The sequence below is a fragment of the Ailuropoda melanoleuca genome, chromosome 1 (assembly GCF_002007445.2).
Source record: "Ailuropoda melanoleuca isolate Jingjing chromosome 1, ASM200744v2, whole genome shotgun sequence".
Taxonomy (NCBI): domain Eukaryota; kingdom Metazoa; phylum Chordata; class Mammalia; order Carnivora; family Ursidae; genus Ailuropoda; species Ailuropoda melanoleuca.
This window is the reverse complement of record NC_048218.1, coordinates 1,677,833-1,700,812: the sequence shown is the minus strand read 5'-3', so window position 1 is coordinate 1,700,812 and position 22,980 is coordinate 1,677,833. Positions and strand designations below refer to the sequence as shown.

The window sequence follows — 22,980 nt, the reverse complement described above, 5'->3', positions numbered from 1 at the left end:
CATTACCCAGGATTTCAAAGAGCCATTAGCACAAGACAATCCCTCAGTCTCCTGTTTCCACCTGAATGGGTTCCAACGTCAGGTCCCTGCCAGAAAGGTGAGCCCACATGCACACGCACACACAACATGAAAGGAACCTGTCGCCACCGCTTCCCTGCAGCACACAGGAGGCCCGGGGACCAAGGCGGGCCCACAAGGTCGCTGCCATCCACACGCTCACACGCACAGCTCGCCGTGGCGCCCCGAGGGGCAGGCCTTCCCCACTGCCCACACGGACAAGCCCGTCCCACCACCCACCCCCACCCAACGGGCCGCAGCCCCACTGAGGCCCACGGGCCCTGCTCCCAGCCTGGGGAAGGCAGGCTGGTCCCACAGCTCTGGGAGCACTGCCTCCCCGCTCCGGATGAGCAGCAGCCCCCACACCCAGGGCCGGCGGGAGCTACCCCCAGGCTGGCTCCATGCAGGGGTTCGGTACCTCCGACAGGGAGCACACAGGCCTGCAAAGCACAGGTCAGTAGCTAGGACAGCAGCAGCCTGGAGAGGGGCAGTGCAGGGTCACAGTCTCCCAACTATGACCCCCACCCTCGCCAGGCACCCGGGGCCCCTCAGAACCCCCCCCCCAGCCCCAAGCGCTGAGCTCCCTTCTCAGCAGGGTCCTGACGCCCTGGACTGGGGGGGGCGCCCGTGGAGATACTCAGCCTCCTGCCACCCCGAAGAGGACGGGCACCAGGACAGCCTGGACTCCAGGCTGAGAAGCTGAGAACTACAGAAAGGCTGGGGCTCTGCACACACACATCCGCAGCTAGAGCAGGCTTTCTGTGAACCTGTGCGTCCACTGAGGGGAGGGCGGGGGGGGATTGACGAGGGCTAGTCCCACCTCCCCAGGCCATGAGACCCCATTCCCAGGCCAACCTATGCATTCTACACTCTTCCTATCTCATACATGGGCTCCTTTCACCTACAGCTGTGAAGTGATAAACGGACTCAAAAAGGAAAGTAAGGGCAGAAGACCATCATGTGATCCCACATCCTCAGGCTGGCAGGACAGCCTCCACCAGCAGCGCCACCACCCGCCGTGCCCACGTCGTGGTGCCCACGTTGCGGTGCTGACCCTGCCCCCCTCCCCAGCCCGGGGCACCAGCCTCTCCTGGTTCAGACGGGAAGCCCAGTGGGGAGGTGGTGGTGACCTCCAGGGCCCCACCCTCAGAGGCAGGTGAAGCAGGAGCCGGAGGGAGAGGGGCAGCCCACCCTGGGCGGGGGGAGGGGGGTGCAAAGCAACTCCGAGGGGGAGTGCGGGCGGGCACTGCGGGTCCCGAGCAGGCTCGTGTCACCGCAGGGACTGAGCAGGTGGAGGAGGTCCGTGCCCGGCAGGCACCCGGGGTCTGCAACGGGCCTGGCTGGGCTGGGCTGGGCCGGGGGGGGGAGGGGCGGAGGTGGTGGTGGTGCCGCCGGGGGGCCGATGGCGCGGCCCCGACTCCTCAACCTGTGCAGCGCACGGCCAGTCCTCAAAGCACCCATGAGGCAGCTCCTGGAAAAGCACCTGGAGTGGAAACACGCCAACCACAGGTCACCACACAGGCACGCGCGCCCCCTCACGCTCCCGGGCGAAGAGCCAGCGTCACAGGCGGGTTCCCGAGTCCGTCGGAGTCGCCTGCCTTCCCGCGTCTGCAGAACCGTGTGGCCTCGACGTCGCACCGGCTTCCCCCCGCGGCCCATGGTACAGGCGCGGGGAGAGGGCGCCGCGGGCCGAGCACAGGACTGGGGAGAGCAGCTTTCCGAAGCAGACGCCGCGCCAGGGGGCCTCAGCCGCCGCCTGGTGCACCCAGCCCTTGGGTTCTTGTAGCATTACGTAAGATTCAACAAGGAAAACTACAAGGCAGACTAGGGGGAAAATAGAGAACTTTATTTTTAACACAGTAATTAAACTCCACCAAAGAGTAAGGACACGAGATTCTTTGTTTCTATTTAATAAATACAAGTGAATAAAAATACTTTGTTTGCAAAGAGACTGCCTCTCTTCCTCCTCCAGATTTCATGGAAGCCCTGCGGACCCCGCACGGCACATCCCCCCACAAGCCACTCCTTCCCTCTGGGTGGAGAGGCCTGCAAATACTATGTGGGTACAACACCTCTCCTTTCCGGATGCCATTCCAAACACAAGTTCTTGTACTGAATGTCAGCTTCAAAATGGTTCCCTTGAGAGAGAAAGAATCTGGTTTCCTAACAGAAGCCCAGCATGGATGGAGCCCCTTCCACCAGCACTTGTCAACACCACGAAAGTACATGTCAGCTTTCAGCAAGACAGACTCCTGCGTCCAAAACGGGGAAGGGATAGTGGAGAGTAGGGCCTCCTGTACGTCTTACAGACGGTCCCTTATTTCAAAAATACAAAGTCCTACTTAAATTTAACCTGTCTGAAACAGGCCAAATATCTGATTCTGCATGCAACAGATCTGTTATTGCTGACAATGGAGACCCTGGTGCTGTGCTGCCGAGCCACCCAGGCTGGCGAGCTTCAGGACTGCAGCAAAACCACAGACTGCAACTAAGTGCCCTGCGTCCCCCACTGCCTCGGTCACCACCCAAGGTCAGGGATAAGGCACGCCTCCGCGCTCTGCGCTCTGCACTCACGAGGGTGAACGTTCCCTTCTGACACCAAGCTGCAAAGAACAACTCTGTCTCAGTAGTTCACGCTCCAGCTGCGGCCACACACACAGCAGCTCAGAGCTCCCAGTGTTCAGCTGGGTCCACGTGTTCCTGCCCTAGTGATGTGCAAGTCAACGAGGACACAAGTGTAAATCTTGGCTAAATATGACCGGAGGAAAGTGTCAGTCTTAACAACCAGCAGTAAACCTCTCTTTCACGCACCCCATTTCTCATTAATCCACATTTTTAAAAAGTATTTATTTCCTGAAAGTATCTCTAAGTGCGATAGTCTATAATACACAACAAAAAAGATGTAACGAGATTATAAGGAAACATGTCTGAAGTACTACAAAGCACAGAAACAAAGTTATGTCCCTGTCCTGGGGCCCACAGAGCCGTCCCACCCAGCCTCTGCTCCAGCTGCGAGGCCCTGTTTCTTCAGAAGGAGCATGACTGGTTCTGGCCCCCTGGAGTGTGGCATACACACGCCCCCACCGACCGCGACAGAGGGAAGCCGCTGGCGGTGTGGTATGTGGGCGCTCCGGCAGGAGAGGTGGTGGGGACAGCTCTCACCATCTCCCTGAACCACCCTGCCAGGAACACCATAAAACTGCATCTGGCTGTCATTATCCTACATACATCATAATTTTAGAAGAGAAGCCTGTTTGGAGCGGGAAAGGTAGGGGAAAAAACAGATCTGTGGTTCTGCAAGCTTGCCTTTTTTGGTACCAGCACAGAGTGTCCCTGTCACTACGCCTTCGGCAGAGAAACCCCGGCCGCGACTGAGCGCTGTGTCCTCGTGCGTGCAAGGGCGGGCCTCAGAGCCCTAGGGACTTCTGCGCCAGCTGCCTGGCCACCCTGCAGAACTGCTCCCGGTCATCCCGCCACATTTTGGAAGCATCCACGTTAGCGCCACTCTCATCGTTGGGCTCTGAAAGAGAAGGAGACGCGCTCCCTGTGAAAGGGCCCCTGGAAAGCAAAGGCCTTGTGAGGTCTTCCATTTCACTTGAAACCCTCTTTCTGGAGCTGTGTCCCAGAAACAAACAGGAGACACTGGTGTCTGTGAAACGCTAGGGAAGGAAGTCAGCTCTCCGAAAGACAGACCGAGAGGCAGCGTGAAGTCAGGGACGTCACGCACATGTGGCACAAAGACCCATGCTCGTGATCCCTGCCTGCCAAGGGGGATCTTGTCTTGAAGACATTCTACCTCGCTCTGGAAACCCTGGGCCCCCACTGGACAGTGAGCTACAGACAACCCACTGGCTCCCCCTATGGCCCCACTCCTCCCTCCAGCTGCCCACCCAGCTCCTGCCGGAGGACAAGGTGAGGTCAGTGTCTGGCTCCGGGGCACACCCGACGCCAGCAGGTGCTCCAGACCAATCAGGATACACACACACACACACACACACACACACACACACACAGAGGCAGCTGGGGCCTGCGGGGCAGGGAGCCAGAACACCAGGAAATGGTGGGTCAGAGCAGGACAGGCAGCCAAGAGGCCAGCACGGCCACAAGCAGGACCCCGGCCATTCCCTCATGCCCCAGCCTCGCTTCCTCAAGGTCACCACGTACGTCTCTGCTCCTCCGACCAAGATGACTTCTGCCCTCCCATTTATTCAACAAACCCTTCCCTGGCAGGTCCGTGCGTGAGGCCTAGTGCAGGGCACTGGTGTGCAGAGGGCACACATCTAGCGCACCTCCAGGCCACGAGCATCCACACGTGCATCCTTTCAAACTCAGTGCTACAAAGTGGGCAACAGCAGCGCAGGAGGCAGAGGACTGGGGGTCCTGCGGGCCTCGAGGAGGGTGTGTGCTCAGGGGACCCCTGAGCAGGCCCGACTGCAGGGAGCACACGAGCACCGACAGAGCCAGTCCCGCTCCCCACCCAGCACCTGTGACAGCAGAAACCCCTGGGCCCAGACGGCTCACAGAGGACTAAGGGCTGCAGCCTCTTATAGCAGGCCAGGACGGAGGGTGCTGGCTGCAGCTGAGCTTGGGGGGCGGGAGGCGGGGAGACAGAGCTGGAAAAGTAGCTCAGAACAAAGGGCACGTACTCTGAGAGCAGTTTGTAAGGAACACATTAAAACCTTCTTCTTTTTTTTTTTTTTTAAAAAGCAAACTCCACACCCAGAGTGGAGCCCAATCCCGGCTCGAACTCACAACCCTGAGACCAAGACCTGAGATGACGGGGCGCCTGGGTAGTGCAGTCGTTAAGCGTCTGCCTTCGGCTCAGGGTGTGATCCCGGCGTTCCAGGATCGGGATCGAGCCCCACATCGGGCTCCTCCGCTGGGAGCCTGCTTCTTCCTCTCCCACTCCCCTGCTGTGTTCCCTCTCTCGCTGGCTGTCTCTATCTCTGTCACAAAAATAAATAAAATCTTTAAAAAAAAAAAAAAAAGACCTGAGATGAGATTAGGAGTCGGATGCTCAACCGACTGAGCCACCCAGGCTCCCCTACATTAAAACCTTTTAAGAGTCAACTTGGGACTCTCTCTCCCTCTGCCTCTCCTCACTCTCTAAAATAAATAAATCTTTAAAAATAAATCAATAAATAAAACCCTTTAAGAAAACGATTTATAGCAAAACTGTTTGTCATGGTGTAATTTCCAGCTGCCGTCTGAAGACAGCCAGCCCACCACCTCTCGAACCTGACGCGCTCCCCCAGCGCGGCGGAGAGCTGAGCGCCTCTGCCCTCAGGCACGCGCACGCAGGGACATCCTCGCCTTCTCGGTACCCGAGGGCCCAGGAGGCCTCCCCTTCCGGGCCTCCCACAGCACTTCCGGCCCTCCTCCAACTCTCCTCCATTTCTTTCCTTCCTGGTCGTCTAGGTCATTCCTCCCTACGTTCCCTTGAGGACCCCTCTCCTTCCTCGTGCCCTTTCTCATCCCCTTTGTCCTGCCCCTCACTCACCGTCTTATCCGGACATGAGCTCGCAGCCTCACTTCCACACCTGGCCTCGGCTGAGAAGCCACCAAGGATAGACACTCCCACACCAGACTCTTCTCCCAACCTGGCCCCTCTGGATTCCTGTCCCCAGAGACAGCAGCCCTCTACCCCAGCACCGAGGTCAGAAACACAGGAGTCACCGTGCACATCAGCGAGCCACAGTCTCTCAAATGCACCCATCCTCGTGGCCCCGAAGCCATCCCTGGCCTGCTGGACGTCCTTTTCTCCCAGGCCACCGTGACACCTGCCCAACAGGCATGCTGCCACCAAGGATGGTCCTGCTAAGGCATGGCTGCATGGCCTAACATCCCCGGGAGGCTCGGGCTCCCCTGCCCCCAGCTCGAGCCATAACTAGTGCTGGCAGTGCCCCCGGGAGAGCCAGAGGCCTCAGCCCGAACGCCTCTGCCACCCCCTTACCTCGCTACCTTCTACACATTCTAAACTCATCCCTACAGCCCAGTGTGTCTCTCCATCAGGACGTACCAGTGACTGGCAACCACGGGTGGATCTGGAAAGTCCCCACAGAAAGCGGGCCTTAAAGTTGGGGTCTAGGACACACTAAGCTTGACACCCCAGGACCAGCATCTGCAACACAGCAGGTGCCCCAATAAACACACACTCCACGGACGCAATGCCTGAGGACTAGAGCACGGCTCATTCTGGTCAACATACAATATACACAAGCCAGAGTCATCTTTAAAACACATAATTGTGAAAAGTGTGCTTACACTTGGAAAATCGTATACAAATAATTCAATGGAAAAGCAGAAAACAGCATAGCAAATCAACCACAAACAGAAATGACTTATAAAGGGAAGACTGTATGAGGACAGAGATGCAGCCCCGTGCGGCCTGGCTCCCTCCACCAGGCCAGGGCGGCCGCAGGCCATTACCTGCCAGCATGCTCACCACCGACAGCAGGATCTTCTCCACGCTCTGCACGGGGCTCCACCTCTCGGCGCTGCTCTCATAGCCCATGGGGTCGTCGCCCGGAGCATGAAGGATGGAAATGCAGACTCGGCCATCAGGGTAGACTGCAGGGGTCAGAACACGGCAGGTAAGCCGAGAGAACGGGCCCAGGGGACACCGGACTGAGCCGGGCCCCACTGCGGGAAGGGGGTAAGCGGTACACAGAAAGCCAGCTGTTTGCACGGCTGGAGCAGAGCCCGAGGTGCCAAGTGCCAGGCTCAGGTCCACATGGCCAGGTGGGCCCCTCGCTCACTGACTGGGCTCTAGGCCTGTCTGTCCGGTCTCAGGGTCCCAGGCACCCAGATGGCTCCACCTTCACAGGGATTTTTTTTTTTTTTTTACTACTATATCTAAAAGCACTAAATAAATGAAAGATTGGTTACCTGGCAGTGAAATATTTCAGCAAAGTAGCTCTTGTAACCAGGATTACTCACAATAACTTTCAGAGCTGATTTCTGAGATTTTCTTAACTCCACCATGAAATCCTGGAACTAGACTGTGAAAATCTGTATCCACAGCGCCAGGATGAAGGCCACCGGGATTACTGAGACATCGGGAAGGAAGACGGTGCCCTGACTTCTCCTGGGGACTCACTCTAACAGAGACCAATGGTCATCTGTGCCTCTGGAGGTCAGGTGCGTCCATCCTAAGCCACCCCCGCCACGCAGCCTCAGGAACCAGATGCCTGCAGCCTGGATAAAGAAAGATGCATTTCTATTCACAGTGTGTGACCAGTCCTATCGAGGACACTGCAGGCGTCTGTCACTTCTCTCTTTTACACATGGGAGATTCTCACGTGGTTCAGTGTACACTCAGGATAGACTCGACTACAAAACTGTTAAGGCCAGTAAGTTATAATAATAGAAACAAGACAATTCAGAATAAATTTAGGTAATTCCCCTTTGCTCGTGAGCTCAGAACCCCCTGACCACTGAGAATCCTGAGTGGCTCTAAGGGCCTCCCTTTGGTACCTCGTTCCTTGTTCCCCTGACCACCCCCACCCCAGGGTCTCTGCTCTCTGGCCACGCAGAACCTGTGCAACTTCTCGCAGAAGGAAAGCATACGTGAATCTGTCATGGACGTCAATATGCCCATCTGCAGCACCCTGCGTGGGGCCTGGACACCCACAGCTCTGGACAATCCGTCTGCCATGAGGTTTCCGACTCTGGTGGCACCCCCACACGGTGACAGGGCATACCCCGAAACACAGAGAAGCAGCTGTGACCCCGCCCCCTCCTCTCTCATGGGGTGCCTCAGTTTCCCACCCCAAGCCTCCCTCTAATCCCTCCCAGCCCCCATCTCTCCCTTGTCTTGGTTCCACGCTGCTGGCCTCTCTTTCCCCCGGCCTCCACGCTGATGTCCCAGCCCTGCAATCTGTCCTCTACCCTTCAAAGACCACGTTGCACAAACATCAAAATCCTTCTTACTGACCGACCCGAGCTGGTCTGGCCCCTTCACCCCCCACACAGGGCCTCGGCATATGCTAGCGCCTCCCGGCCCCTCACGGATCCCCGGACACCCCTACTGCTCTTGCAGCAGATGGCGGGCTCGGCCACCGCCTCCACAGGGCGCCCTCCCGGGCCTCCCGGTGCAACTTGACATTTATCCGTATTCTTCCATCCATGTCTACCCCTGCTCTCAGAAGGGGAGTTCCTGATGGTCAGGGCCCCTGCCTTTTATTACCTGTTCACCCCTGTATCCCAGCAAGTCTCAGCAAATGTGCTGAATTATTCTTTTAAAGTATTTATGAACTGACCGATTGTTATGATACTGGCAAACCTACTAAGTAGTTCTCAAAAATAGTTTTTACAAAATACAAATCACACACATCCACCTACACTAAGGACAAACTTAAAGCCACCTGAATTAATTATCTGGACATCAGACCATGCTGGGTACATGATCGAGTCATCGGTTTGCGGCCACATCGCTCTCTGACATGACGTCACAGAGCTCTTCTGAGGAACGTGTTCATCTCCAACACAATCCTCTTTATAGCTGCATTTTACAGCCAATCGATTTGAAATTGTTGACTTCTTCAATCAACTCTATCCACCATAACATTTTTAAACTCTGCATGACAAAATCCTAAACCCATGCCAAAGTCGACAGCAATATGATGGGCACCCACCCAAGTCCAACAGGGGGCAATCCTGAGACCCTTCTCAGTGGGAGTGGGAGCGGGGGCGGGGGGTCTGGGCAAGCCTCCTCCACATGGCGGTACTCAGGCAGGTGCAAGCGAAGGGAGAACTGCGAGGTGGCTTCATTTGTAAGCCAAGGGGTGTCAAAGGCTCAGAAAGTTCTGTAAATGCTCTCATGGATTAAATTAGCTATTTTATACGCAGAAAAGCGGAGGAAAAGAATCCAATTCGAGTAAGAAAATATTTCATTTCTACAGAACAGTGTAACTTACTTGCTTTTCTTCTCCACAACTATTAAGATCATGATTTTAGTGGCAATCATCATTTATAAAAAGGAACATTATCCTTGGGGCTCCTGGGTGGCTCAGTCTGTTGGGCATCTGCCTTCAGCTCAGGTCATGATCCCAGGGTCCTGGGATCAAGTCCCGCATTGGGCTCCCTGCTCAACGGGGAACATGCTTCTCCCTCTCCCTCTGCTCCTCCCCCCAACTCATGCTCCCTCTCCCTCTGCTCCCCGTTTGTTCTCTATCTGCCAGATAATTAAGTAAAATCTTTTCAAAAAATTTTTAAAAAGGAACATTATCCTAAATATGATTAAAGATATAACATATTTTCTTACTAATTCTCATATCTATAATCCCCTCTTGTAAAAGGAAGAAAAAACCATAGCCATTCAGGAATTCCAATTCCTACTACTAGACACTTTTCCAACTTATGTCCAGCAAATTTATTTAATGATATAATTTCCCCTTCTTTAAAATACATGTTTATTTTAGAAAAAAAGATTTACAAAAGAAAAAAAGATCCTATTACTGAAAGAGAATCACTTCCAACATTTTTGTGCTACATTTCCAGTTATACACACTTACACGTGAATTTTTTTTCAAAACAATTATAACAAGCATGTGTAAACATAACCTGCTCTCCTCTTCGGTACAGAACTGTCTTTCCACATTACTGCGTATTACTCCAGATCACCTAAATACCCATCTGGTACCCTAACATCCGGTCTAGTGCAGCTTGTGGATCAGCTCTCTGTTGCTGAAAATCCAGATTGCTCTGACTGGTCCCCACTGTCCGACACCACACAGGGCCAGGGCTGGCGTCACCCTCTGCACACACCCGCGCTCGTGCCTCTGTGCGACCCGCCCGAAGAAGGAGCACACAGGTCAGATGGCGCACGGCGTCAGGTCCGCCTTTTCCCTCGTTGACGTTACACTGTCTTTCAACTGATGTCAACATAACCATGACTAAGTGGCTGCAGTTCAACGGTCAGGTGACACCTTCCCCACACTGCATCGCTGACAGCAGCCCACCCCCGCCTCCCGCTCAAAGCCACGCCCATGGCACTTACTGTTGGGATGGAACATCTCGCAGGTAAATCTCATCTTGGGGGGACTTAATGGGTAATCCAGCGGGAAGCTCAGGATGGCAGGAAAGACACCAAACTCAAAGCAGGTGTCTTCTGGGCCCCTAGGAGACAGACAGTAGAGAAGTTCAAGGGGGTTTTTCAATGTCCACCACACTGTAGCAAGGAGCTAGGAAATTTCTACTGCTTTATAAACACACATGAAAAGATTATATAAATAATAAGGATGAACTGGTACTTCTTTCTGAATGACAAAGTAATGTCTCACCGTCCCACTGCAACCTGGTTTAAGACTCAGGGACAAGCACAAACACCGCATTACAGGCACGGCGTTCACATTAACAAAGGTGAGCGTGGGGTGGCAGAGCCTCCCTAGAATATGGGATCAGGGGAAAGAACTACTAGCAACATTGTAAGGCCCACGGGATTTTGTCTTCGGTATGCATGCTGTACTTTCACTTGAAAATAAAGATATACATATGGACACGTTACAGCACTACTGTATTAAATGAAGGTTAAGAGTGGTTATTTCAAAGGCTATTTTAAATTTCTAATGTGCCTAAGAAATGATTTTGTAACCTTCAAGAAACATGAAGAGCACCCGTGTGACCACGGACTTAGGCTCCCACGGAAGGCCAGGTGCGTGCACGCACATCAGAGCCGTGCCAGCACGCTCCCGGAGCACGCCGTCACCAGGCATCTGTGTGCCTGTCTGCCTGGGCTGCCGTCCTCATCACACGGAGAGTGGCAGAAACGGACCAAACCACTTCTAAGTCCTGTCAAACATGAACACTACATCTGTGAATTAACACTATCCTGACCCACGTGCGAGACACGACGGCAGCAGAGGAAGAGCCCCCAGCTCAAGAGAGAAAGACTCCTCGCTCACCAATGTGCATTAGAGTCTCTGCCTACGTACGTCTTCAGGAAACGACAGACACCCAGATAGCAGCAGCTACGACCCGTCTGTGCGTGAGCAGAGCCACCCCTTTGGAAGGGCCTGTCTCTTGAAGCCATGACGTGTACTAGGAGCTCGAACACCTGCAGCAGGAGACCGAGACCCAGGCCACTGCAGAAGCTTCTCAGCAGTGGAGACAGGCCGCCTTTCAAAATGAAAACCAGAGGGGCGCCTGGGTGGCACAGCGGTTAAGCGTCTGCCTTCGGCTCAGGGCGTGACTCCAGCGTTATGGGATCAAGCCCCACATCAGGCTCCTCCGCTGGGAGCCTGCTTCTTCCTCTCCCACTCCCCCTGCTTGTGTTCCCTCTCTTGCTGGCTGTCTCTATCTCTGTCAAATAAATAAATAAAATCTTAAAAAAAAAAAATGAAAACCACATACGGCACAGGAAAAAAACAGCTGATAAAGATTTATTCCAAGACAACCTTCATTTTTAAAAAATCATTTTTTCAAAGTATAAATTTATTTCAAATCAATAAAATTATTTTGACTCAACAAAATAATATAAACTTGCAAACAGTATAAACAATGTTTATCTCCACAATTAAAGGAGAAAAACAAAAATTTCAAAAGGAAACTGAACAGAGAGCTTTCCTACCACTTGGTGAAGCCGATCAGGGCTTTCAATGGCACCCGCAGTGGATGCCAGGACTGCGTCCCTGGAGAAAGGGGGCTGGGCTGCAGTAAAACAGTCAAAATGAGAACAAGACGAGAAGTGTTTTGGGGAGCCAATTTTTTTTTTCCTATTTAAGAGACCGACCTTCATTTTGAAAACTGCGCCCTTGCTACTTTGGGGGGAAACCATAGTGAATAGCTACTTTGTGCTGGAGAGGTAAGCATCCCAACAGCACCCAGAGCCTTGGCAGAAAACCAGGACAGGGAAAACCACATGAAGAGGGACAGGTGTGGGGCCTGGGCGTCCGTGCCAGAGAGAGGCTGCAGGCGGCACAGGGAGCCAGTGCCACCACCACCAGCTGGATGCCGGACGAGGTGGTCTGAGGCCTGCTCTGCGCTTCCTGAACGGCCGTCCTGGACGCCTCTTCCCCTGCACGCAGGCCCAGCACAGACCAAGAATGAGAGACTTATAATCATCCCATGCCTCTTCCAGTAGAAGAGCTCCTGGCAGATGACAAACGCCACCCGTCAGTCGTCCACAGGCCCCTGATGAAAGGTGTCTGCAAGTGCCACTTTCCCGCCACTGTTAGCAAAGCTGGGAAGGCCAACGATTACAGGGCGCAGCCGAGGTCCTGAGCAGATGGTCTGGTGCAGGAGTGAGGGGTACAGCATGGTTCAAACTTCTCACTCAGAAGGCTGGGCAAACAAAGTCACTCTCTCTGAAAGCAACACTGTCCTAGGTCAGGAATGCTTGCCAATAATGCCTCAGTATTTCTGGCACGTTAGAGTCAGAAGAGAAAAAAAAAGTTTGGGCAGTGTTTTGGAATGAGCCAAATGGTATTTGCTCAACACTCTGATAACAGTTCTTTGTTTCTCATAATAGGGCTTTCTTTATCATTAAAAAAAAAAAAATCCACTGGGTCAACCGTAGCCTCAGAAGCATGATCAAACATTTCCTAAAGTGCTCCCACATCTTAACTATCAAAGCTGTTTTCAAATGCCCTAGTTTGCTACTGGTCTGAAATGAGGGTTTCCTTCTCCTCCAGGACGCCCTGCTGCCCGGGACAAGCACGCAGGGGGCCCATGCATGCAGCGGCGTGCCTGCTGACTCTGGAAAATGCTATCATGTCAACTCCTGAACCGAGACTGAGAGATATAATCAGTGTTATTTTTGGACGAACTTTGGTGCCACACTCTAGACAGCCTCACTTCTCTCTCACTAAAGGCCGCGTCTCAAAAATCTTCAGGTAAAATAAAGTACGAGAAGAAGAAAGGAAAATTTGTCTAAAACAAATAGAAGTTCTTCAAAACCAGCAAATTACTGTCCACCTATTCATTAAAGTAATGGTCTACAAAATTTCAGAGCTCTGAGGTCTCTGAGACGAGTATCCACGGGAACAGTAACAACCGTGCTCTACTCTGTAAAGGCAACCACGTTTCAAGCCGCTCCCTCCGACTGGCTGACCGCGGGCGAATGACAGGCCGAGCAGATACCGAGAGGACAACACCCACGGTCTCAAACTGGCCACTGATGAGCCGTGCTCTCCCTTTGAGCAGGTCCACTGCCTAGCTCACCCTGTGCCCAGAGTTGCAGGACGCCTGCAATCACACGCCACCAAAACCACTCACTCACTTGCAGAGTCCCTGAAACCTGGAGAAACGCTGGAACTAAATTCAAGTGAGAAACCATTCTTCCTTGCTTCTCCCTTCTAAAGCTGCGTCTACATAACAGAAGAAGCCTCCAGGCCTGCATACCCGAGGCCGCAAGGAGGCCACAGCGCTTACTATGCACCCTGGGTGTGTCTGCGTGTGAGCAAGCCATCTGCCCGCCAGACATGTTCCCGGCCCACAGCCCGCACGTCACTCCAGCTGCAGCAGTGCAGAAGCTGGCTGTCCCCCTTCCAAGTCTGTCACAGCACATGCACAAAATGTCTCAGACACACATACGACAAGGTTTTAAGACATGGAGGCTGTAAACCATTCATTAGTACTTCAACTCGAACTGGATTACTAAGGGGGAATTAACTCTCCAAAGTCATAAAAGAGAAAGGCACGCTGCTCAGAGAGCGCCTCCACTTGCAGGGAATGGGTCCCTGTGGCCCTGGCACTGCTGAGTCCACAGAGCACCCAGCAGGCGGGCCAGGAGGGGGGCCTGGTGTCAGGACGGGCATCACCGGCCTCCTGCGATCACCGCTCCACAGCTGAGCACCCCAGCTCACCACGCAAGTGGTGGCCCACACAAGTCCCCGTGCTGCGCTGCTCAGGAAGGCTGAGCACGCCAGCTCCGCCATAAGCTCCTCGCCTGTAATCCCTCCAGCCCCTGGGCTTCAACCCACGCCGGGACGGACGGAGTGCCAGCTGCTCGAGGGCCCCAGGTGCTCCCTGGGCAGCAGGAACCCACAGCCTGGCAGGAGAGACAGCACAGGGCCCAGGGAACGGGGACTGAGGGGAGCGCCCAGGGAGAGGAGCAGGTGGGCTCGGCCAGGACAGAGACAGCCCCACGGCAGGGTCTCTGGGGAGCTGTTCTGTTGCACTTTTCTTCTTTTGTTGTGCTCTGTGCACCCTGACCGTCCTCATACACAGAACCAAGGCTGCGAACCGTGGGCGGAGGAGGACAGGACAGGCGTCCTCCATTTCGGGGGAGCACGGCAGCAACAAACACAGGTTTTCTTCCATATAATTTCCTCAGATTGAATCTGTCCAAAAGGAGGCTGCAGGCATACTCTAATTTTGGTTTTTTTGTGATACAGGCATCCCTGAAAACTAAATCAAATGTATTTGACCCGTATTTAACGCGTACTAAATAAGTCCGTCGTTCCAAGAACTCCACAGTCTGTTCTGACAGACAACTTTTACAACAAAACTGACTTTAACTTGGAAAACACGTGTTGCGAAATACTCAAACACATGAGGTACATAAAAGAAAACCGAAGCGCTCCCCTCTCTGCCCCCTGCGGAATCGCCTCCCCAAGGCAGACACAGGGAAGCACTGTCACTCTCCAAGCTTGTCTCTATGCTCATAAACTCACACACCTCCATCCACAAAACTGGATTTTTTCAAATTAAAAATCTATCATGGCACTGCTGACAGGAATTTGAAAAGACCTAACGACGTGGAGAGAGAAGCCGCGTGCCCGCGTGAGGCGGCCGCAGTCCTCAAACTGACCCGAGGCTCCGCACCGTCCCGCGGAAATGCCCACCGGCTTCTCTGCAGACACTGACACGCCGATCCTAAAATTCAGACAGAAATGCAAGGGACCAGGAAGAGGCAAAATAATCTTGAGAAAGGAGAACAAGATGAGAGGGCTCACACTTTCCAATTCCAAACTTCCTATAAAGCCACGGGAACCAAGACTGTGGTGGTGGGGGAAGGACAGGCCCAAATCGATGGGACGTAACTCAGAGCCAGACAGAAACCCCTACATGTGTGCTCAGTTGATTCTTGACAAAGGTGCCAAGGCAACTGGACAGCCCCATGCCAATGAATGAAGCTGGACCCCTACAGCATGCATATCCAAAATGAACCCCAAACGGATCAAAAATGTAAAAGGTAAATGTAAGAGCTACAAATATAAAACATGAAAGAAAACCTTTGTAACCTCGGGCTGTATGACACCAAAAGCATGATCCATAAAAGAAAAAAACTGCTAAACTGCGCTTCATCAAAATTAAAAAACTTTGAGCTTCAAAAGACTCCATTAAGGAAACGAAAAAGGAAAGCCACAGCCTGCAAGAAAGCATCTGAAAATCACATGTCTGATAAAGGACTTGTATCCAAAATATATGAAGAACTCTTGTGACTCAATAAGACGATGACAATCCAATTAAAAAATGGGCAAAAATTCTGAAGTTCACCAGAGATATATGGATGGCTAACAAGCCCATAAAAAGACACTCAACACCATTAGTCATCAGGAAAACCCAAATCAAGTCCACGATGAGATCCCACCGCACACCCACAGGGCAGCTGTGATCACACCTCAGGCACGGGGGAGGGAGTGGAGAAAGGAGAACTAGCATGCGTGCGGGTGGGAAGGTAAAACGGTGAGCTACGTGGGAAAGCAGTGTGGCAGTTTCTTAAGACATTAAACATGAATTTACTCCGTGTAAAGGCATCTCCAGCGCTATGCATCTGGCGATACGCAGACATGCGATGAAGACAGAAGTCCACACAGACTGCGTGCAGGGGATGGCAGCGGCACCCGTCACAACAGCCCGGTGCCCCTCGCGCAGTGAGTGGATGAAGCAGGTGCAGCCCATCCCCCAGGGGACCGGGTTCGGTGGGAAAGAGGAAGAAACAACGACACACACACGCAGCAAGTGAAGGAATCACAAACGCACGCTGAAGAGTGAAAGAAGCCCAGACACACAAGACGGGCAATTTTATAACTTTATTTGCAGGAAAAGTCCAGAAAAGGCAAATCTATAGAGTCAAAAAGTAGAAGACAGGCTGCCTCCAGCTGAGGGTGGGAATGCGGGCTGACGAGAGGCACAAGAGCTTTTTGGAAGTGCTGTAAAAGTGCTGTGGGATGGCTCAAAACTATAAATTTACTAAGAGCTCTGACTTACACACTTAGACACACATGAAACCTGGGCCCAACAGGCCTGGGGCTGCTGTCAGGGGCTGTCCAGGCGGTGAGGCGTTTGGCAGCCTCCCACCAGATGCTGGCAGTGGAGCACCCCAACTCCCCAGTCGTAACAAGAAATGTCTCCGGATCCCACCCAGTGTCGGGGAGGGGGGGCGGGCAACAGAATCACCCCGTTGACAACACGGGTCCAGGCCCACGGTTTCCTGGCTGGCTTCCTGCACTCAGCGACACACTGGATAGCTTTCCACAGCAGCAGGCGGAGTCCGTCTGGACCGTTCCAGGGCCACGTGGCGTTGCAGCGCTGGACGGCACATGTGTTCCCTGCAGCATGTCGGACAATGACGTCCCCACTCTAACTGCAGGGAGCGCTGCAGGAACCCTCCTCACCGAGGGCTGCGGACCGAGTCCCAGGCCGCGACTGCCGGGCCAGAGAGCCCACCACACAGATGAGGACGGCTATCTCAGTGCCACAGGCCTGTCGGGAGGCGAGGCATGGACAAGCGACACGCCGGGACGGTCTTCCGCACACGAGCGGGCCTAGTGTAGAGGGCGGCAGCCGCGACCCTGACCTCTGCGCCTAGCCCCCCAGGCTGAGCACAGACGGCGGAGGAGCACCACCTGGGGAACCTCACACCCGCGGCTGTGACATGTCGGGGAGCTGGCGAAGGGTCCCCAACCACTCGGAGGGAAGGAGGTCCTTCTCATTTTACCGGAGCTTCTGGTCTGGAGGGGAGTTAGGTGGGGAAGGACAGAACAGGGCAGCAAGATCCCAAAGGCCTTCACACATTTTCTAGCCACTGAGGACAAACAGCGGGCCTGCACCAGGGCTCCTCCTGTCCTCACTGAAGCCCCCACATCCACCCTGTGCGGTCAAGGACCTCGGATAAGCCCAGGGCGACAAGGCCACACAGGGCAGAGACTCTGGACCTGGAAGAGGCAGAATGTATGCCACCTAAGAGGATGATGAGCCTCTTTGTTCTGACCCGCACGAGACAAGAGTGGCTGGCCTGACAGCATGAAGCCATGCCAGCCACACAGCCCTCGGGCCCCACATCTCCTCGTCTGATGAGAAGCCCCAGCCCTCTTCCTGGCCGTAAGCTCAAACTCCACCAAATGCTCAGCCGAGAGCCATCGGACTTACCTTCCACCTGTTTTTTTAAACTATTTTTTTTAAGGTTTTGTTTAAGTCATCTCTACACCCACGTGGGGCTCGAACTCACGACCCCAGCGTGAACGGTCGCACACTCTTCTGACGGAGCCGGCCGGGTAACCCAGAGCTGCCTTCTACTTTTCATCAGAGAAGAGGCTGTGGCATTGACTCTTTCGTTCTCCTTCTGTCCTTAATTTGCTGCATACCCATCGTACACCCCCCACCTCGTTCGCTCGGGGGGACATCTGGGGTCACCTATGCTACACCTGCATCGTCAGACAAGAGGCACTTGGTACCTGCGGCCGAGCGCCTGGGAAGCTGTTTTCCTCACAGCACAGCTGAGGAGAGACGGCGGCCCCGTGGGGGGGCAGGGCTACCAGCCCGGCAGCACCCTGCCCCCAGAAAATGGGGCAAGCGTGGTTTCAGAGACACCGGGACATGGCAGAAACTCTGGGGACAATCAAAGAATGAAAAGAGAGAAAAGCAAAGCTACTACAGAGTGAAACTCAGCCAGCTGTCTGCCAAACAGCAGCGTGAGGCCAATCAATGGGAGGACAGCTAATTCCTTAATAGATGCTTAAAGTACATCTGTAAACGGCCTCTTGTTTGTAAAAGGGTCTGGAACAGGACCAAGACCCACAGGCTCCCCAAGTCCTGAAGCAGGGGAATTCCAAACTAATGCAAGAGCCTTCCTCACCTAGAAGGGCGCTGAACACACCTGAAAAAGCTCTCATGACTTTTAAGTGGAGGCATAACTGACATGCGACACTGTTTCAGGAGCACGGCAGAAGGACTCACCATCGGCAGACACCACAACACCAGCACCACTGTCAATCTAGTGAACAGTCAGCACCGTACAGTTACAACCTTCCGCTTCTTGTGATGAGCACCTGCAGACTGACTGTCTTGAGGACTTTCAAATACCTACTGCAATGTCACCGACCCTGGTCGCCATGCTGTCCCCCATTCACTCCCGACACACATTCACTTTATAACTGCAAGTTTGTACCTTTCGTCCTCCGTCACCCATTTCACCCCCAGCACCTCTGGCACCTATGTGCTCTCTGCACGAGTCTGGGGGGTCATGGGATTTTAGGTTCCACCTGTAGGTGACATCGTATGGCATTTATCTTTCTTGGACTTATTTCACTTAGCATAATAGCCTCAAGGTCCATCACCTTTTCACAAACGGCAAGACTTCATTCTTTTCTGTGGGCATTATCCACGCGTGTGTGTGCATGCATGTGTATACACACCCACCGTGTTTATCCTCTCATCCATCGCTGGAGAGCAACTCAGGCTGCTCCCTTGTCTTGGCTGCTGTAAATGACGCTGCAGTGAACACGGGGGTGCAGACAGCTTTCTGAATTGGTGTTTTCATTTTCTTTGGGTAAATACCCAGAAGAGCGATTGCTGGGCCGTAGGGTAGCTCTATTTTTAACTTTTTGAGGACCCTTCATACTGTTTTCCAGAGTGGCTGCACCGCTTGCGTTCCCCCCAGCAGTGTGAGGGGGCTCCCCTCCTCCGCATCCTCGCCAACACCTGCTGTTTCCCGTCTGTCTGTGTCATGTCCGTTCTGACTGGTGTGAGGTGCATGACGAGTGATGGTGAGCACCTTTCCACGCACCTGCTGGCCGTCTGGATGTCTTCTTTAGAAAAATGTCTGTTCAGATCCTCTGTCCATTGTTTAACCAGATTACTTATTTGTTTGCTGTTGAGTTGTGCAAGTTCCTTATATATTTTGGAGATATCAGAGATGTGGAATCGCAAATATTTTCTCCCATTCTGTCGGTGGGCTTCTCGTTCTGTTTCCTGCGCTAAGTGGAAGCTTTTCAGTCTGACATTGTCCTACTTGTTGATTTCTGCTTTTGTTGCCCTGGCATCTAATTACTACTGTGTGTTTTCAAAATACTCGTTTAATTTTATAGTGTTTATCTAAAATTAGTAATAGTTACCCTAACAGGTTTAGTTACCCCAACACTTTTTTAGAAACCATACTGGAGGGCTCACATGTCCCTTAAAGGGCTTCTTTTTTTTTTTTTTTTAAAGATTTTATTTATTTATTCGACAGAGATAGAGACAGCCAGTGAGAGAGGGAACACAAGCAGGGGGAGTGGGAGAGGAAGAAGCAGGCTCATAGCGGAAGAGCCTGATGTGGGGCTCGATCCCAGAACGCCGGGATCACGCCCTGAGCCGAAGGCAGACACTTAACCGCTGTGCCACCCAGGCGCCCCTTAAAGGGCTTCTAAGTAAGTCTGCTGATGGGCACAAGCCAATATCTTGCAAGCTGGGAGACCTGCCAGGGGTCCACTAACCTCTGTACTCAAGCCTTCCAGTACCCCGTGTCCCCTACCACCATGCTTGCTGCCCAGGTGGCACACACAGGTGCCTGCATTAACACAGGGACAATGCACAGGATACAGTAAATGGAAAAAGGGCGTTACAAATCAAGTTCATATGATATAATCTCCTATGTCCTTAAAAATGACAGGAGCTATGGCTGACCCAGTGGACAATGCCATGTGCCATTAGATGTAGGACACTGCTGAGCAGAGACTCCTGACCCCACTGTGATTACTCTAGGGGACAAAAGACACAATAGCAGATGAGACAGAAATACAGACTGTAAAGATATCCTCATGCCAGAAACATTTAAACACAGGAAAAACAATGGGCATCACAGGCCCAAGCAATGAGAGTATTACAAATTATCAGAGGTCATGCCTGGTCTGTTTTCTCTGGATAACGTCTACTGATGATTTTTAAAATATTTTGCTTATCAAAAAACCCGTCATTTTCTCATTAATTTCCACGTATGAATCTAACCTCCACAGACACCATTTATCAGCAGGCTGTTTCTAAAGCACGTAAAGCATGAAGAAGTAATGTGATGTGGGCACTGCGCAAACTCACAAGGTGTGATGACGTCTTTAGTGCACACTTGCCCCCGCCCCTCCCACGGAGCACTGCTCAACCCGACGAAACCCAACCGCAGCACTTGCCGACCGACTGAAGCATCTCATTTTAGTAACGAGAAAACAGAGACACTGGAATCAACCTCAACCTCGCACGTGTGACTTAACCACATTCGGTTGAAAAGACAGGAAGTCTAAGAATGGCCAAAAACTATACATGTAAAGCAGGAGGAAAGCAAACAAAGGGCTGGGTCATAGGGCTATAGAACACTCTAGAATCAGGGGTCCATTTGTGACCCCTTAAAGTAACATCACTAAGTGAAACAGGAAATCCACTCATGGTCTTTCTACAACAGGGCTAGGAACCACACTGCTGGCCTCAAAACTAAGCCACGTCCTGGGCTCAGGGACAATGGAAGGCCAGATGAAGTGCATGGAGAAAGAAGCCGTGGCAGAGAATGGGCTCCATGGGGAGGAGAGGAAAAGGGAAGTGTGGGTGCACAGGGGGGTAGGGCCAGAGGCTCGCCTGCATCCCAAGGGACCTTCTGCCCCCAGAGCTGTGGGCTCTTAGGGACTTCCTGAAGCCAAAAGCACCGACGCTGCCTGAGACTAACCCAGCACAGCAGCACACCATTCAATTATTGTAGGGCGCCTGGGGGCTCAGGCGGTGAGGCGTCTGCCTTCGGCTCAGGTCATGATCCCAGGGTCCTGGGATCCGGTCCCTCGTGGGGCTCTCTGCTCAGCGGGAAGCCTGCTTCCCCCTCCCCCTCTCCCTCTGCTGCTCCCCCTGCTTGTTCTCTTGCTCTGTCAAATAAATAAATAGGAACTTAAAAAAAAAAAAACTTATTGTAAAACTCTAGAAATATAAAATCAACTAAACTTTTACTGGCTCTAAGGAAATATTTTCATTTCTCAGGATACACACCTGTACACTTTTCTGCTCTCAGACTAGCAGACTAGAAAAGAGCTAAATTCAAGAGATCCACAAAGCCTTTTTTCCAAATGGACATTTCTAAGCACAGCCCCAGTGCTAAAAAGAATCAAAGGTCTAATGACGAGGAAAGTCTTGAAAACTACAAACACATATAACTAACTTACATGATCAGTGCCTCCCACTCAAAAAAGTTCTCTTCATTCATGGGGCCTGCAGGGGAAACAAATTTCCATAATTAACTTGGAAGGCAATGTTTGCAATTAGAAGTGGATTATAAAGAGGGTAACATCAGTACCTTACCTGCCACAATTCCTTCTGGAGGATTCAGTGTTAATTCTATAAAATGAAAAAGTAAAACCATTATGAAATAGAACGCATATTAGGTTGGCATTTTAACAAAACAACTTTTAAAAGTATGTAAGACTAAAACTTGTAGAGTATATGTATTAACTGATCAAAATTCTGTTTGTCCAAAGTGGATGCCTATTCCAGTTACATTTCTGACAAAGACTATGTAAGAACTTTGTACAGCAGCAAAAAGCAGAATTTTAGAATGATAAACCCTTTCATTTTACAAAAAGACAAAAGGGGTTAACTATCTTTCAAAAATACTCCTGCTAGTTATTTTTGATTAAATTTCATAAATCAAACATAGTATATTATTTTCCAACGGAATGGTATTTCCTGTCACTTTGAGAGGTGGCACAGCTTTTCTGAACGTGACAAACTAGAGACTGAGCTGGCGCTCGTGAAGCAGGACAGGCAGCACAGACAGGCTAGCTGTTGGCTCCCGGCCACCCCGCCCTGTGCCGCTCTACCAAATCCATGAGCCCCCACATGAGGCTCCACCGTGTCAGACCTGAGTGCTCAGTGAAAGCAAGTAGGCGGCAGCGGTCTGCAGCAATTTCCAAAGGTCAGTAGCTGTTGAAAGATGAGGCCCAGCCCTGCCACTAAGAAATGCCATTTCACAGGGCGCCTGCGTGGCTCAGTTGGTGAAGCAACTGCCTTCAGCTCAGGTCATGATCCTAAAGTCCTGGGATCGAGCCCACGTTAGGCTCCCTGCTCAGCGGGAAGTCTGCTTCTCCCTCTCACCTTCCCGGCGCCATGCTCTCTCTCTCTCTCTCTCTCAAATAAATTCTTTAAAAAAAAAAAAAGAGAGATGCCATTTTAAGTCCTGGCCTCCTCATCTTTTATATGGAAAGCTCCAAAATGAAACCAAAGTTGCATATAAATGTGGAAAGGTAAAGAGCACAAGGTGAAAACAGTCATGGGCAGGAAGGGGGGCCACCAGGAGTAAGGGCTCAGGCCACAAACGCACCCCTTGCTGGGCCCAGGTGCCGAAGACATCACTGGTCTAGGAAGAACCACACAAACAGAAGATAAACTGAACCAAAAACCGGATCATAAAATTAACAAATCCCTGAAGCGCCTGGGTGATGCAGTCGTTAAGCTCTGCCTTCGGCTCAGGGCGTGATCCCGGCGTTCTAGGATCCAGCCCCGCATCAGGCTCTTCTGCTGGGAGCCTGCTTCTTCCTCTCCCACTCCCCCTGCTTGTGTTCCCTCTCTCCCTGGCTGTCTCTATCTCTGTCATAAATAAATAAAATCTTTAAAAAATAAATAAATAAAATAAAATAAAATTAACAAATCCTTGCCAAATAAAAGGCTCAGAAAAGAGGAAGTCAAAAGGTCATCACTCATAGGTGCTATGCGTACATACGTACGAAGTCCAAAAGAATCAAGATGTGTTAT

The 22,980-nt window shown here is 52.2% G+C and overlaps 1 protein-coding gene across 3 annotated transcripts in view; it reads right to left on the bottom strand.

The window, feature by feature from the left end:
- Positions 1–1,882: 1,882 nt before the first annotated feature.
- The window catches only part of UBE2G2 (ubiquitin conjugating enzyme E2 G2), a 37,612-nt gene continuing 16,514 nt past the window's right edge, over positions 1,883–22,980 (bottom strand). Inside the window, exons 2-6 of one of the 3 annotated variants that reach the window (XM_034654586.1) lie at positions 21,532–21,567; positions 21,396–21,441; positions 10,058–10,176; positions 6,487–6,627; positions 1,883–3,577 (exon numbers count right to left, since the gene is read on the bottom strand). In XM_034654586.1, the coding sequence (XP_034510477.1) occupies positions 3,465–3,577; positions 6,487–6,627; positions 10,058–10,176; positions 21,396–21,441; positions 21,532–21,567 (455 nt within the window). In that variant the 3' untranslated portion in view covers positions 1,883–3,464. The remainder of the gene's footprint in view (positions 3,578–6,486; positions 6,628–10,057; positions 10,177–21,395; positions 21,442–21,531; positions 21,568–22,980) is intronic. The other 2 variants (XM_034654590.1, XM_034654591.1) reach the window with 2 other exon arrangements.